General features: G+C 37.2%; 1 protein-coding gene across 1 annotated transcript in view; it reads right to left on the reverse strand.

Moving 5' to 3' along the window:
* Positions 1–244: 244 nt before the first annotated feature.
* SLC26A7 (solute carrier family 26 member 7) overlaps positions 245–13,514 on the reverse strand; it is a 195,610-nt gene continuing 182,340 nt past the window's right edge. The window contains exons 15-18 of the mRNA XM_069086668.1: positions 9,806–9,906; positions 5,584–5,638; positions 5,394–5,497; positions 245–4,476 (exon numbers count right to left, since the gene is read on the reverse strand). Coding sequence (XP_068942769.1) covers positions 4,441–4,476; positions 5,394–5,497; positions 5,584–5,638; positions 9,806–9,906 — 296 coding nt within the window. The 3' untranslated portion in view covers positions 245–4,440. The remainder of the gene's footprint in view (positions 4,477–5,393; positions 5,498–5,583; positions 5,639–9,805; positions 9,907–13,514) is intronic.

Here is a 13,514-nt window from a genome sequence, read left to right on the forward strand (position 1 = left end):
AATTAATTTTTTGGAAAAAAAAAGGAGAAATAGTATTTGTTAAGCAGAAAATGTGCTGACCAACTTATAGATTTGGGCACTGGAATTCATGGTTCTGGGTTGAAATTCTTTAAGTACAAAATCTCATGAATAATGGATGCTTCCAGGAATTTTAAAGCTAGAATGCTCTGTGGTCAGCCAGAGAAAACAATATAAATGGATCATTTTGAAGGAGAATAAATACTTTTGGAAATAATGGACACTATTTTAACCATGACAGATATTACATTTCAATTTATTTCCAAGTATAAATTGGGTGTTACACATTGCATTAGTACAAAGAATTACACAAAAAATTAAATGTATTGTAAAACCCCCCAAAAAGGTGCAGAGTGTTAGACTATATGATTTTAATTAAGAATCCTTTGAATTGCGAAAGCACCACTTAACTCCCTGTCTGAAATCTGGCACCACACTCACTGCCAAGAAAGCATATTCTGTACAGAATGAGATTATCATTCCACCTGAACACAGAAAGCATATTTCCCAAGCATATGTATGTTCACCAACTTGTTAATTTATTTTAGTAACCACTAAATGTCAAACATTACCCATATAGGCTATTGACACATTAATGTTTTCATTAAACAAGTAAGATCCCTTTCCTCATTACATTACATATTTTTAGATAGGAGATCTGTCAAATAAATTACTTCAAAGTAGCTCAAGCCAGACCTCACTACACTTATATCGTATAATCAAGGGGCAAATAACCTTTAAAACAGAAGACAAATGATGAAAATTAAAGACATTTAAATTTGCATAAGTGTAATGTTAACAGTCTTCTTATTACATATTTTATGCTTAATTTCTAAGTGTTACCACATTAAGATCTTACTACTCTTATAGGTAAGTTTTAATCTTTTTTCTTCTTATTTTGCTTCTCTGTAATGTTTGATAGAAAAGTAGTATGTCATTGGGGGAAGGAGAGAGGGAAAAAAAAGTAAGGTAATCTCAAAAGAAAAAATTCTGTGGATATATACTTGCTACAGAATTAGGACAAAATTACAGTAGAAATTATGTCAATGCAAGATGTATAGTCAATATTTAATGGGTCAGATCTGTGCCTAAAATGAAAGCAGAGCTGTCCACCTCTCAGGACACTGATCTATTGAAGTGTTATTTCCCTTTCAAAATGTCAAAGACCTCTTTATTTCATTAAGACTCAATGGTATGTAGGGGAAGCAATACAGCAGGAAGAGGATTGCTTCTCTATTCTGAAAGATTGCTAAAAAACAAGCTCACTCATTTTAGCCTGCTTTTACTTCAAACATAATTAATACAGGTTCTGATACACTGGCTTATTTTATTTTTTAACACCTTCTACTTTCTTCTGCAAAAATGGAAGACACTCAAACATATAATTGTTCTGTCAACACCTGATCACATTTAATAAACAAAACAGAACAAACCAACCTAGATCCCAACTCTGATGATTTTGATGAGCTCCATTACTATTCCATCAGATAATGCTTTCCCATATTATGCCTTCATTAGAGGACATAGTCACCTAAGTCAGAAAACATTAGCATACAAGTTAAAGAGATCTCCAGTGACCTTTCTTAATCTTTCATTGATGAATCCATTCCAGCACATACCCTCATCCTTCATTTCTATCACATTCCTTCAATTGGAACAATCAATTAATCAATAAACATATATTGAACAATTCAACAGGAAAAGTGGAAGTTAAGCTTTTTCCCTTAAAGCAAACAAATTATATTTCCAAAGACTTCAGTTTTCAATGGAGCTTTATAGGATGAAGGATCTTGGTTGGCTTCACCTTTTTCATGCCAAACCAGAGATTCAAGGGTTTAGGTCATCTGGGACAAAGTGGTTTTTCATTTCTGGAAATATGCATAAATCTATGCTTCCATCTTATCCTTCCATTATCCGCAGGACTGTTTCCTGGATAATACAGTGAAAAGTTCATGTCTATTATTCTCTTCCCCTCAAATATGTGGTTTGGTAAGACTAAAATATAGTGCCATCTGAATGGGCATCACATTATTTTGCAGAGAAGTTCTGATGAATCAGATGGTGGGAACTTGAATTTCCTTTTGGAGAAACTCACAAAGCTTACTTTATGATGCTGTTGTCTAAACATGCACTCTTTTACTCTTATCCACAAACTGCTCCCTAATTATCTTATTTTAAATTATTGGAAATACACTAAGCCACTAAGTTCTTTCTAAAAAGGCTGGATTTCCAAAAGCTTTCAATTTTGATTTTGTCTACACCTGCTACCTTTCTCAATGAATATGCTTCTTACATAAACCAATATGCTAGATAGAAATGTGAGGCTCTATATACATACATATGTGTGAATATATATTCAAAATATGAATAATTTATGTAGCTCAGTTTAGCTTAGGATAGCTATTTGCCCATTTCAGGTCTGTGGATTTGAAGGGCGTCATAATACCAAGTTCTCTTTGAACAAAAGGAAGAAAAAATACTGTGATGTTGACTGCCCTTGGGAAGTAGAAAAGTTCCCTGAGGGGTCATTTGTCACAAACTCTCATATTTGTAGGACTTACAGATACCCTTCAAATGAAAGAAGAAACAATTAATATGCAACTAAGTAGTTATATGATCTCTAAAAAGTCACATTGGCTCTGTGGGTTTAAATTTCTTTATATATCAAACTCCACATAGATGATGTTTAAGGGCCTTCCAATACACAGATAAAATCTGATGGTAGTATTCTTGCTTCCAGAGGCCTGATCAGTGCTAAAAGATTAGGCATGGAATGTCCACATTCTTTGGTACTGACTAAACTAAATCTATGCAGCACGGCATAGTAGAGAGAAAGATAGATTTTGAATCAGGAAGACCTGGGTTTGAATCCTGATCCTGACACATACTAGCCATGCAATCATGGTCAAGGCACTTTATCCTTCTGAACCTCAGTTTCCTCATCTATAAAATGGGGCTAATATTACCTATACCTCAGGATAGCTGTGAGCTCAAATGAGAGCATGTATGCACAATACTCTGCAAACTTCAAAGTCTTACATAAAGTCAGAAATTATTATATTTTACAATAGTATGGCCCCAACTTCAACTTTCAAGACTGGAGATCCTGGATATCTCTTTAATGCCCACAATAAAAATAAAGTCACCTGGGCCATAAACGTGGTCCCATAACTTTATAGGCCTTTACAAAACTACATAAACTTCTCAAGAACTCAAAGCTTCAAAATTGTACTAGATATGGGGTGAGGGTGACAGGGGTGAGGAGCTTTTCCTTAATTGGTTATTCATTCTTTGCTCTCATTAAATTTCAGGGGCTTTCACAGTTGGAGGGAGCATTCATGCTTCATATAATCACAGGATCATAGATACAGAGCTAGAAGGAACCTCAGAGATCATTAATTCCAACTCCACATTTTACAGATGAGGAAACTGAGGCTCAAAGAGGTTACAAGAGTTGTTCAAGGTCACACAGGTTTAGTAAGCAGCAGAGGTCAAAACTGACCTCAGGTCCTCTGGTCCCTTCCACTACTAAAAATCTATGTTCTACATTAACAGATACAAGTTTTGGTTAACTATATTGTTGAGCCATTTCATTTGTGTCTGACTCTTTGTGATCCCATTTGGGGTTTTCTTGGCAGAGACCTGGAGGGGTTTGCCATTTCCTTCTCCAGCTCATTTTACAGATGAGGAACTGAGGCAAACCGGGTTAAGTGACTTGCCCAGGATCACATAGCTGGTAAGTGTCTGAGGCTGAATTTGAACTCATGACGATGAGTCTTCCTGATTGCAAGCCCAGTTGCTCTATCCACTGCACCACCTAGCTGCCCCTCTGATTAACTATACAGATAGTTATATACAGATAACACAGGTTGATTTTACATATTTGCTGCTGTCAAATGATTTTGTTCTTTATTTGGGGGGGGGGGAGAAGAAAGTGGAAGGCACTTATTTGAAACTGTTACCGATGGCCTATAGAACTTCCTATAGTTTTACAAGGGATGGAAAAGGGTACCTAATGTGTTATTCCAAGAGAAACATGTACCTGTACTTTGCAAATTAACTTTTAATAAAACAGAATTAAAACAATATACAAAATGAAAGCGACAGGCTGAGACTTCAGGATAGTCTTTCAAAATGCTGTACTTAAAACACATATAAATTCTCTATGAAAATATTGCTACAGGCCAACCAACTCCATGGGCCTCCTCAACATTAGGAGAATAGAGATTAAAAAAAAACCAACTTTTTGGTAAATATAGACTAGTAGCCACTCAGTTACTGAATCTATTTATTACATTTGGTATAAAATGTGTTGCCTGCAGGAATTCACTAACAACAACAAAATATCATGTAAAAATGCCATGACTTGGTTGATCCTGGGAAGCTACTCAGAGAGAAGAGATGAGCTGTAACACATTGGGATCAGACTTCACTGTGGTCACAGAATTTGCTCAAATTCTGAAACAAAAGAAATATCAATGAACAATTACAGGCAGCATCGCAAGGGAACAGCGATCCAAACAGAAGTCCCACCAAGAAAATGAAATGACAGATTCTTTCTCTCAGTAGGTCCACACTCTTATATCTTTGGAAACCACAGAGGCAGGTGCCCAGGGAACCGAATGATATTGCAGGGACAGAGAAAGGGAGTCAAAGATGAAAGAGAGAGTCTGTGATGAGTTGATTTCCTAGCATACATACAAATGGAGTTAGAGGGGGCCTTAAAGGTCATATCATCCAAAACCTCCATTTTTCAGATGAGGAAGCTGAGAACCAGATAAATTAAGCAGCATGCCCAAGATTACCTAAGAAGTATATTACATGATTGGGATTCAAACCAAGGTCCAACTCCAAGGCTCTATCCCAGTGCACCAAGATGAAATCATGAAATAATAGGTTACCCAGGGTCTCAACTACTCCTCCTGTCAGAGTGGATGGAATCTGGCACACCTAGTACATTTAAATGTCCTAAGAGGTAGCCATGTTCTGTACATAGTAGCTGCCAAAGATAGCTATATGAGTCTGGAGGTAGAAGCGTAATAGTAGGAGAACGAAAAGTCATACTTAGAATTTAGCATTCACATATTGGCCAAACTAGGAAGAGACATTCGATTTAAATAGCAGGTGTGGAGCTTTGCATCTTATAAGTACATAATAAATATGATGATTAGACCTTATGGATTGGGGGAACCATTATTAAACACCAGACTCTAAACAGCCAGGAAAGGAATTATGGGTTTTGTAGAAAGGATATCTGAAAACACAGATCCTCAATATGTTTTTGAGATCCAAATAATGCCTGTGGGAAAATCTCAAAATATGGCTATTTAGCATATTCTACAAATACTCCTAAACATTTTCCCCTTTAAACTCACCTTATTTAAATGAATGGCACCAATTGCAGCAGATACTGATTCAAAGAAAATGTGTTTATCTGACTCTAGGTGTCCGCAATATTGTACTGCTTTTTTCAAGGAAGCTGAAACAGAGAATGAATATTAAACGCCATGTGATGAATGCCTCCAGCATCACAGTAAGTGCATTTACCAAGGATTACTTACTTACCCGTGCAATTTGCTAATAACAAGTCGACATTTTGGCTTTTGCAATCCGTGTAAGCCTAGATGGATTAAAGTAAGATATGTCAGTCAACTCAGTGAGGAGGGAGATGGTTTGAAAAAGTTACTACCAGTGTGACTGTAGGAAAGTCACTTAACTTCTCAGTGACTGGGTCTCCTCACTTGTAAAACAAGGGTAAATGAGGGAACTAGACTGGCTCTATGATCCTAAATGTATTGATGAAATTACACCACGAGAGGGAGCCATTGTATGCCCATTCCTACACACTCATTTCCCTGAAGAGACTTAAGAAGAAAGGACTAGCCTTAATCAAACAAGACATTTATCATTTCTGTAACTATTTTTCTTACTTCAATGTTTTCCCTTGGTTTGGTGTTAATAAAATTAAAATATTGCCTATTTCCAGAATCCAAGTTAAATATTTCTTTCCTACTCTATTTCCTCTGAAAGCACCAAGAATACACAATGAAAAGTTAAATGATATATGTTGCAGAGATTTAAAATTTTACTAATCCTGACTGATTTATTTGACCAGCAAAAAGGATGCATAAAGGAAACTAAATAATTTAAATTGCAGAGATCAAAAATACAACTAATCCTGCCTGATTTATTTAACCATCTGAGACTTTCAAGAAAAACCTAGATGACCACTGGTTGGTTATATGGAATTCTTTTAATGGTCTATGTTGGATCCCTTTCAACTCTTTCACACATTTGCACTCAGTAGGAAAGCCTCATTTCTAGTTCTGAGTTTTACTACACATGGTTACAGGAGAGCAAATGGTAAAAGGAAAATTATAAGCAAGTTAAAAATATGGCTCAAATTCCCATTGGATTTGAAAATGTAAACTCCTAAAAGGAAAGGACTGTCCCACTTTCACATTTCTATCCTGAGTACAAGAATATGTATATGTATTTATGCTTCTTATGCTTAGCAATACAAGACATTTAATAAGTGCTTATTGAATAATAGATTCCCTCCAACTTAAAAAATAGAATAGGTTTGGATACTTTTGAGTGAGGGGCAGTGTGGCAGAAAGAACTCCAGACTCGCAGTGGGAGAGACTTAGGTTTTAATCCTCCTTCAGACACTTATTATGAAACCATGGGCAAGTCTCTGAATCTTACTTACTTCCTCTGTAATATAAGCATATTAATTGCAGTACCCACTTCACAGGGTAGTTGTGAAATTAGTATTAAATGAAATTATGTGTGCAAAAAAAGTATTAAATGAAATTATGTGTGCAAATGAAAATAGATTGTTGGAACTAGATTTGAATCCTGGTCCTTCCTCCCTCCCTCCCCCCTTTCTTCTTTCTTTCCTCTCTCCCTCTCTTTCCTCCCTCTGTCCCTCTCCTTTCTCTCTCCTTCCTTCCTTCCTTCCTTCCTTCCTTCCTTCCTTCCTTCCTTCCTTCCTTCCATTCTTTCTCATGTACCTAAGAGATACCATGCTGCCAAAGATGATACAAAGTTTAGCTAAGATAATCACTGGAAAAAAAAGATTTTTAAATTATCTTTAACTAATGTGAAGAAACACTGATTAGAAAGGGAGAAGCTCAGTCTCGGGATCTGTGAGTAAATACCTACTGGATTTATAAGATGACAAGGATAAATTCAAAGTGACGCTTGGATATTTGGTTTTTCATAAAGCCCAATGAAGCATGAGAGCAGAGTCATGGCTGGTTTACTGTTGTTGATAAACATAATCTCTACCTCAGTGACCTACCTGACGTCCCACATAGATGACTAACTAGAGGTCACCTCACTTTTGCCAGACAACAACTCTCAGACATAATGTTCCTGAATCTGTAAACTACTTAGGAAACAGCTGAGTGAATTAAAAAGTGGAGACTTAAGTATGGCTGAAGAGAAACTTTCCCCTTTCATTCCAGTCACCCTATTTGACAAAGACTGGGACAATGGGACATAAGGACTTACGTTTTCTTTAAGAGTCATTACTCAGTACTTTCCTTACTTATAGCTATATTATCCCCATGCTCACAAAGGAAACAAGCAGATAAATCATCATGTTTGTAACACCACAGAACAAATCGATGTCAGCATTAGTGTGCAGTCACTGCCTTTTCTTTATTTTGGACTGAGTGGAAAAGATGAGAACAGATCAAACCACACTTTACTGAAGTGGTTTCTGCCCTCTTGACAAATGAATTTGATCATGAGAATGACTCAATCAACTGTACAGAGGTTCTCCATTAAGACAAAGATTTACTGTTGTTTTTTAAGATTTCATTGAAAATCATTGAAGCAGTAACCACACATAGAGGTGTCTCCTCAACAGTATTCAGGAAACATGTATTTGTGAATAATATTTATATATCTAAATATGATCATACTTATTATTAAATATTTATTCCACAATGCCTGAAGGCTCCATCCCCTCCCAGATGAATTGGTTTGTGAAGGCAAAGTAGTCTATCTCTGACCTAGCCTTAAATTTCTGAATGGGAATTGCCTGAGACAAATAAAGACCTGGGAATGACCTTCTCCCCCCTGCATCCTGGGCCACAGTCAGTTGTCCTGACCTAGGTCTTGCCACTGGATTCTGACGACTCTGGAGGAAAGAGTAGGGCTGATAACTTTGCATAACTCTGCCTCACTTAAATCCAATTCACTTGCAAGTCAAAACATCATTCTCCTCATGTCATTGGTCCTCTTCCAGAACTAAGAAACATCAGCAATGACAACAACAATAACATCCAACCAACCCTTCATGACCCCATTTGGGGTTTTCTTGGCAAAAATACTGGAATGGTTTGCCATTTCCTTCTCCAGCTCATTTTACAGATGAGAAAACTTGGGCAAACAGGGTTAAGTGACTTGCCCGGGGTCACACAGCTATTAAGTGTCTAAGGTCACATTTGAACTTAGGTCTTACTGACTTCAGGCCTGGTGCTCTATCCACTGTATCATCTAGCTGCCACTGTTACCATAGGTCACCACCATAGGTGGCCCTTAAAGTCCACTGAGTCTAAGATTTTATTAAATTAATAGCACAAACAGGGAGAATATTTAGGCAACACAGAAGATAAAGTCAGCTGACTGACTTTAAGCACTTATGAAACCAAACTGAGCATGACTAGTTATACTCAATGAATGTATTCATTATAAACAGTAATCCACCATACTGTTAATAATAATAGCAGTAAGGTCTTGTGATCTATGAGGTGGTGAGTTCCAATTCTGTTATCCTCATTTTACAGATGAGGAAATGGAAGCTCAGAGACATTAACTGATTTGTGCATGGTCACACACAGCTAGGTCAGAGTTCTCATTTATACAGGGCTTTAAAGTTTTACGGTTACTTTTAACACAATATAAAATTCCATCTAAACAAGAGGCTTTTTTTTTTTTTTGCTTTGCTTTTTGGAAGGGGGAAAGCAGGGCAATTAGGGTTAAGTGACTTGTCCAAGGTCACATGACTAGTACAAACAATAGGCATTTGGGTAGGTAGCATAAATAATGTTATCTGCATTTTGCACATAAAGAAATTGGACGATTTCGCTTTTTTAATCCAGACTTCCAAGCATGAGGTCCCCAAAGTTCTGATTGGTGAGTGTCTCTCATTAGTGACCCCTTTGAAGTAGGCCAGATGCTCCAGAGATGCTTCACTTTTCTCAACTCTACCATCTATACCCAAGAGAGGAAGCATGGCATAGTAGAGAGAGGGCAAACCTTGGATTTAAGTCCTCCTCTGACATACACTGAGTGCGTGACCATGTGCAAGTCACTTAAACTCTCAGGACCCCGAAGTAATACTCTTAAGACTATGTATTCTAGGGGAACTGCCCATCTGTACCAGTGAAGAAAATTCCAGTTCCAGGAGTTACCTAAATTTATGAAATCACAGAAGCATACTCCATTCCAAAAGAAACATATGTGTATTTGTATATAAGTGGGTATATAGTACCATTGTCTCGCTATACCTATCAGGAATCAAAACGGATAAAATACATAATGTTACAATGACCTCTGCCCACTTGTCTGTTCAAGGGAAGAGTACATTCCCTAGGCACATAGGAGAGGAAACACCAAACCAAACCACCATTTTTCTACTCTTGAAGCAAAGATAATACAAGGTCAAGAGGTACAAACCCACTTTGTCCATCAACATTAGATTTCCCCTCAGCTTAGAAGAAAGAGAAGGATGCCTGGGAGCACATTCAATGATGATAAATTATTTAAATACCTGAACAAGTGTAGACACTCCAGTATAGTCAAAGAAGGTCAATCCAGTGCAATCCAGTATCACAGAACATTTTTCATTAGGATATGGCTGTGGTGTTTCCCCTGAAGGAAGAACAGAAAGACAATTTGATGAGAATTTTTAAAGAAAAGAGTTCCCAACTTTCTAGGAAACACAAGGAAATGATTATAATGTGTAATGATAATTCGCATTATTGAATTTTCAAGGTGCTTTCACATGCTTTATAGAATATGAATAACAAGTAAATAAAACAATTATGAAAGATAAAGAAGTTCACAGTTTCAGATATAATCTTTTTCTGTTCTAATGCACATATGGGAGTGTTCATTTTAGTTGTTTGTTTGTTAGATTTGTTAAAATGGAGGCATCTACTTGACCCAGAGAACACAGCCCTGGAGTAAGGGAAACCTTAGTTCAAATCCTGCCTCAGACACTTACTTACTAGTTGTGTGACCCTGTCACTTAATTTCTGCTTGCCTCAGTTTCCCCATGTATAAAACAAGGATCATAATTCACTTGCCTAACATGGTTGTTGTGAGGATCAAACGAGATGATATTTGTTAAACATTTTTGCAAACCTTAGAGCTATTAAGTGCCTGAGACTGGATTTGAAGTCAAGTCTTCCTAAACCTGGGATCGATACTCTACTGTGCCACCTACTAATTATCAGAATATAATAATCGTAATTATTGAATATTATAATTTTTGTTTTAATTTTGTTGTTATATAATTATATATTGTTTTAATACACAATTACATATAATACATGACTATGTATTATCTTAATATATAATTATATAAAATATATAATTACATATGATTGTATTATCTTAATATATAATTATATAAAATACATAATTACATATAATATAAATTTGATTAGATATGTTACAAGCGTAGTATAATTATATTATACATAAGTATGTAATAGTAGAAATATAATTATAATAATCACAAAGTATATAATTATTAATTAATATTAGATAATAGTTAAAATTCTTCCTGTCTTTTTCTGATGCCTCATTATGGTGTCTAAGGACTCTGAGTTCTCAAAGCAATGTAATGCAAGCTCTTACTAAGTCAACAAGACTTTCCCCAGTGTCTAACATTTTTGGTACTAACTCATGTAATAATAACAATAGCTACTATCTATATAGCACCTACTATGTACTAGGCACTGTGCTAAGTTCTTTACAAATATTACCTTATTTCATCCTCATAATAACCATAGGAGGTGGATGTTCTTATCCTCATTTTACAGGTGAGGAAACTGAGCCAGAGACCTTGCCCAAGGTCCCACAAACAAGTAAATGTTGGAGGTCAGACTCAAGCTCAGGTCTTTCTTATTCCAGCCTAGCGTTTCATCTGTTGTACCACCTAAATGCCTTGAGTAATACTGTCTACTGAGGTTAAAGGGTCACATTCAGTTTCAGTGACCCAGCAGTGAATAAATTCCAGATCCTTTGAAGGACCCAAGAATCTGTAAATGTATCTTTGCAAAATTTGACCACCAGGAGGCACAATAATTCAGCTGTATGATTCTGTTCAGTAATAAGAATACAGTATTAGTCACAGGCAGCTAGGTGGAGGACTGAGACCAGAGTCAGGAAGACCTGAGTTCAAATCCAACCTCAGACATCTCTCACTATTTGCCTTAATTCACTGGAGAAGAAAATTGCAAAATACTCCACTATCTCTCCAAAGAAAACCTCATATGGGGTCACAAAGAGTCAAAAACAACTCACAGCCTTGCCCAAGGAGTCATGCATGGAGCCTAACACAATCGGCACTCTGCTGCTAGGACCCACAGGGATCTGACAACCTCTCTTTACCACTTCTCTCCTTTTATCAGTGGCAGTGGCTATTTCATTACTCTAAGCAGGGGTGGAGAACCTAGGGTCTCAAGGCTACATGTGGTGCTCTAGGTCCTCAAGTGCAGACCTCTGACTGAATCCAAACTTCACAGAACTCATCCCCTTAATAAAAGGATTTGTTCTGTAAAACTTGGACTCAGTCAAAAGGCTGTACCTAAGGACTTAGAAAACCATATGTGGCTTCAAGGCTGAAGGTTCCCCACCCCCGCTAGGAATTGGTGCTTTTGTGAATTTATTTAATTAGTCTCACTGTTTGTAGTATATCCCCTGCCCACAAGAAAACACTACCCTTTTCCCCTTTTCCAATAGTAATAGTAGTAGTAGTAGCAGCAGCAGCAGCGGTAGCAGGCAGCAGCAGCATTTATATAGCACCTACTATGTCCCTGGCATTGTGTTAAGTACTTTATATATATTATCTCATTTGATCCTCACAACCCTGGAAGGTAGGTGTTATTAATACCCCTATTTTACAGATGAGGAAATGGAGGCTGAGGTTCAGTGACTTGTCCAGGGTCACACAGATAATATGTATCTGAGGCTGGACTCAAGTCTTCCTGACTTCTATCCACATTGACACCTAGTTGCCTAGAAGCCTCCCTTCCTTCCTGTTTCAGTGGAGTAAATCACATAAACATGGCACAAATGTATACAATTCTTTATCCATAACTAAAAGTGATTTTTTTAAAGGAACAAAACCAAATAAATTAAATACCATGCATGGATTAGGTAACCATGGCTTCTCTTCCCAGACCTGGAAGCTCAAATATTTTGGAGTCTATAAGTAAGATCAGTTCTCAAATTCAAACCTCCCCACCTCCGTGGATAAGGAGACAAGGTAAGCCAGTCAGGTAGTCTGAATGACTAAATACTGGGTGGGGAATTCTCAGATGGATTCCACCTGAGGAACACTTCCCAGACATGTTGCCCCTTTTCCTTCACTCTCTAATTTTGGTGACTAAAAGAATCTGTGGGTCCTCTGTTCTCTCCTCAGCACCAGTGAGTACAAGGGAAGGGATACAAGGCTATGTAGGACACAAGGAATACAAGGGTTACAAGGTCTAATGGTTAGAGCCCAAGAAGACCTAGATTTAAATCCCCCTTCAGACACTTACTAGCTATGTGACACTGGGAAGGTTGACTTAAGCTCTCTGGACCTATTTCCCCTTTGTGAAATAAGGGGGAAGGAACCTAATAACTTTTAAGGCTCTTTCCAGATCTAAATCATGACATTATAATCAATATAATACAAGGTATGATCTGCTTAGATCTTCAGTTACCGGAAAGTAGTCAGAAGAGAGAAAGGTGCCCATAACTCAGCACCCATAACCTAATTTTTTTATCCTCTTTCCTTTTTCCTTCTTGGGGAAAAAATGTACCAGTGAATGTCACTTCTCATTAACCAAAACCTTTTATATTACCAAATTCATTGTTTTTGCTGCTGAAACTTTATGTTTAGGGTCTACAGCATCTACCCTGGCCATAGCCTCCTCCTTCACTCCCACCCACCTCTATCTCTACAAGGGCAGTATTTTATAGATCTATTCCTAAAAACACCTGTTTCCACTCTTTGCCTTGAGTCACTTCTCAAGGTTACTGCTGCTGTTCAACTGCTGATCTCATCACTCAGGTGAAACTGATCTCTCCAAAGCTATCAATGGCCTCTTCACTGCTAAATTAAATGGGCTTATTTAGTTTCCATCCTTCTTAATGTCTTTACAGCTTTTGATGCTGGTGATCACCCTCTCCATATATTCTTTCTTCTCCTCATTCTGGATTTTAGTTGATATAGCTTTCTCTAGTTCTTTTCCCACCAGTAT

Source organism: Petaurus breviceps, unplaced genomic scaffold (genome assembly GCF_028583685.1).
Source record: "Petaurus breviceps papuanus isolate PSGF00001 unplaced genomic scaffold, PetGlider_PUasm1.0 179, whole genome shotgun sequence".
NCBI lineage: Eukaryota > Metazoa > Chordata > Mammalia > Diprotodontia > Petauridae > Petaurus > Petaurus breviceps.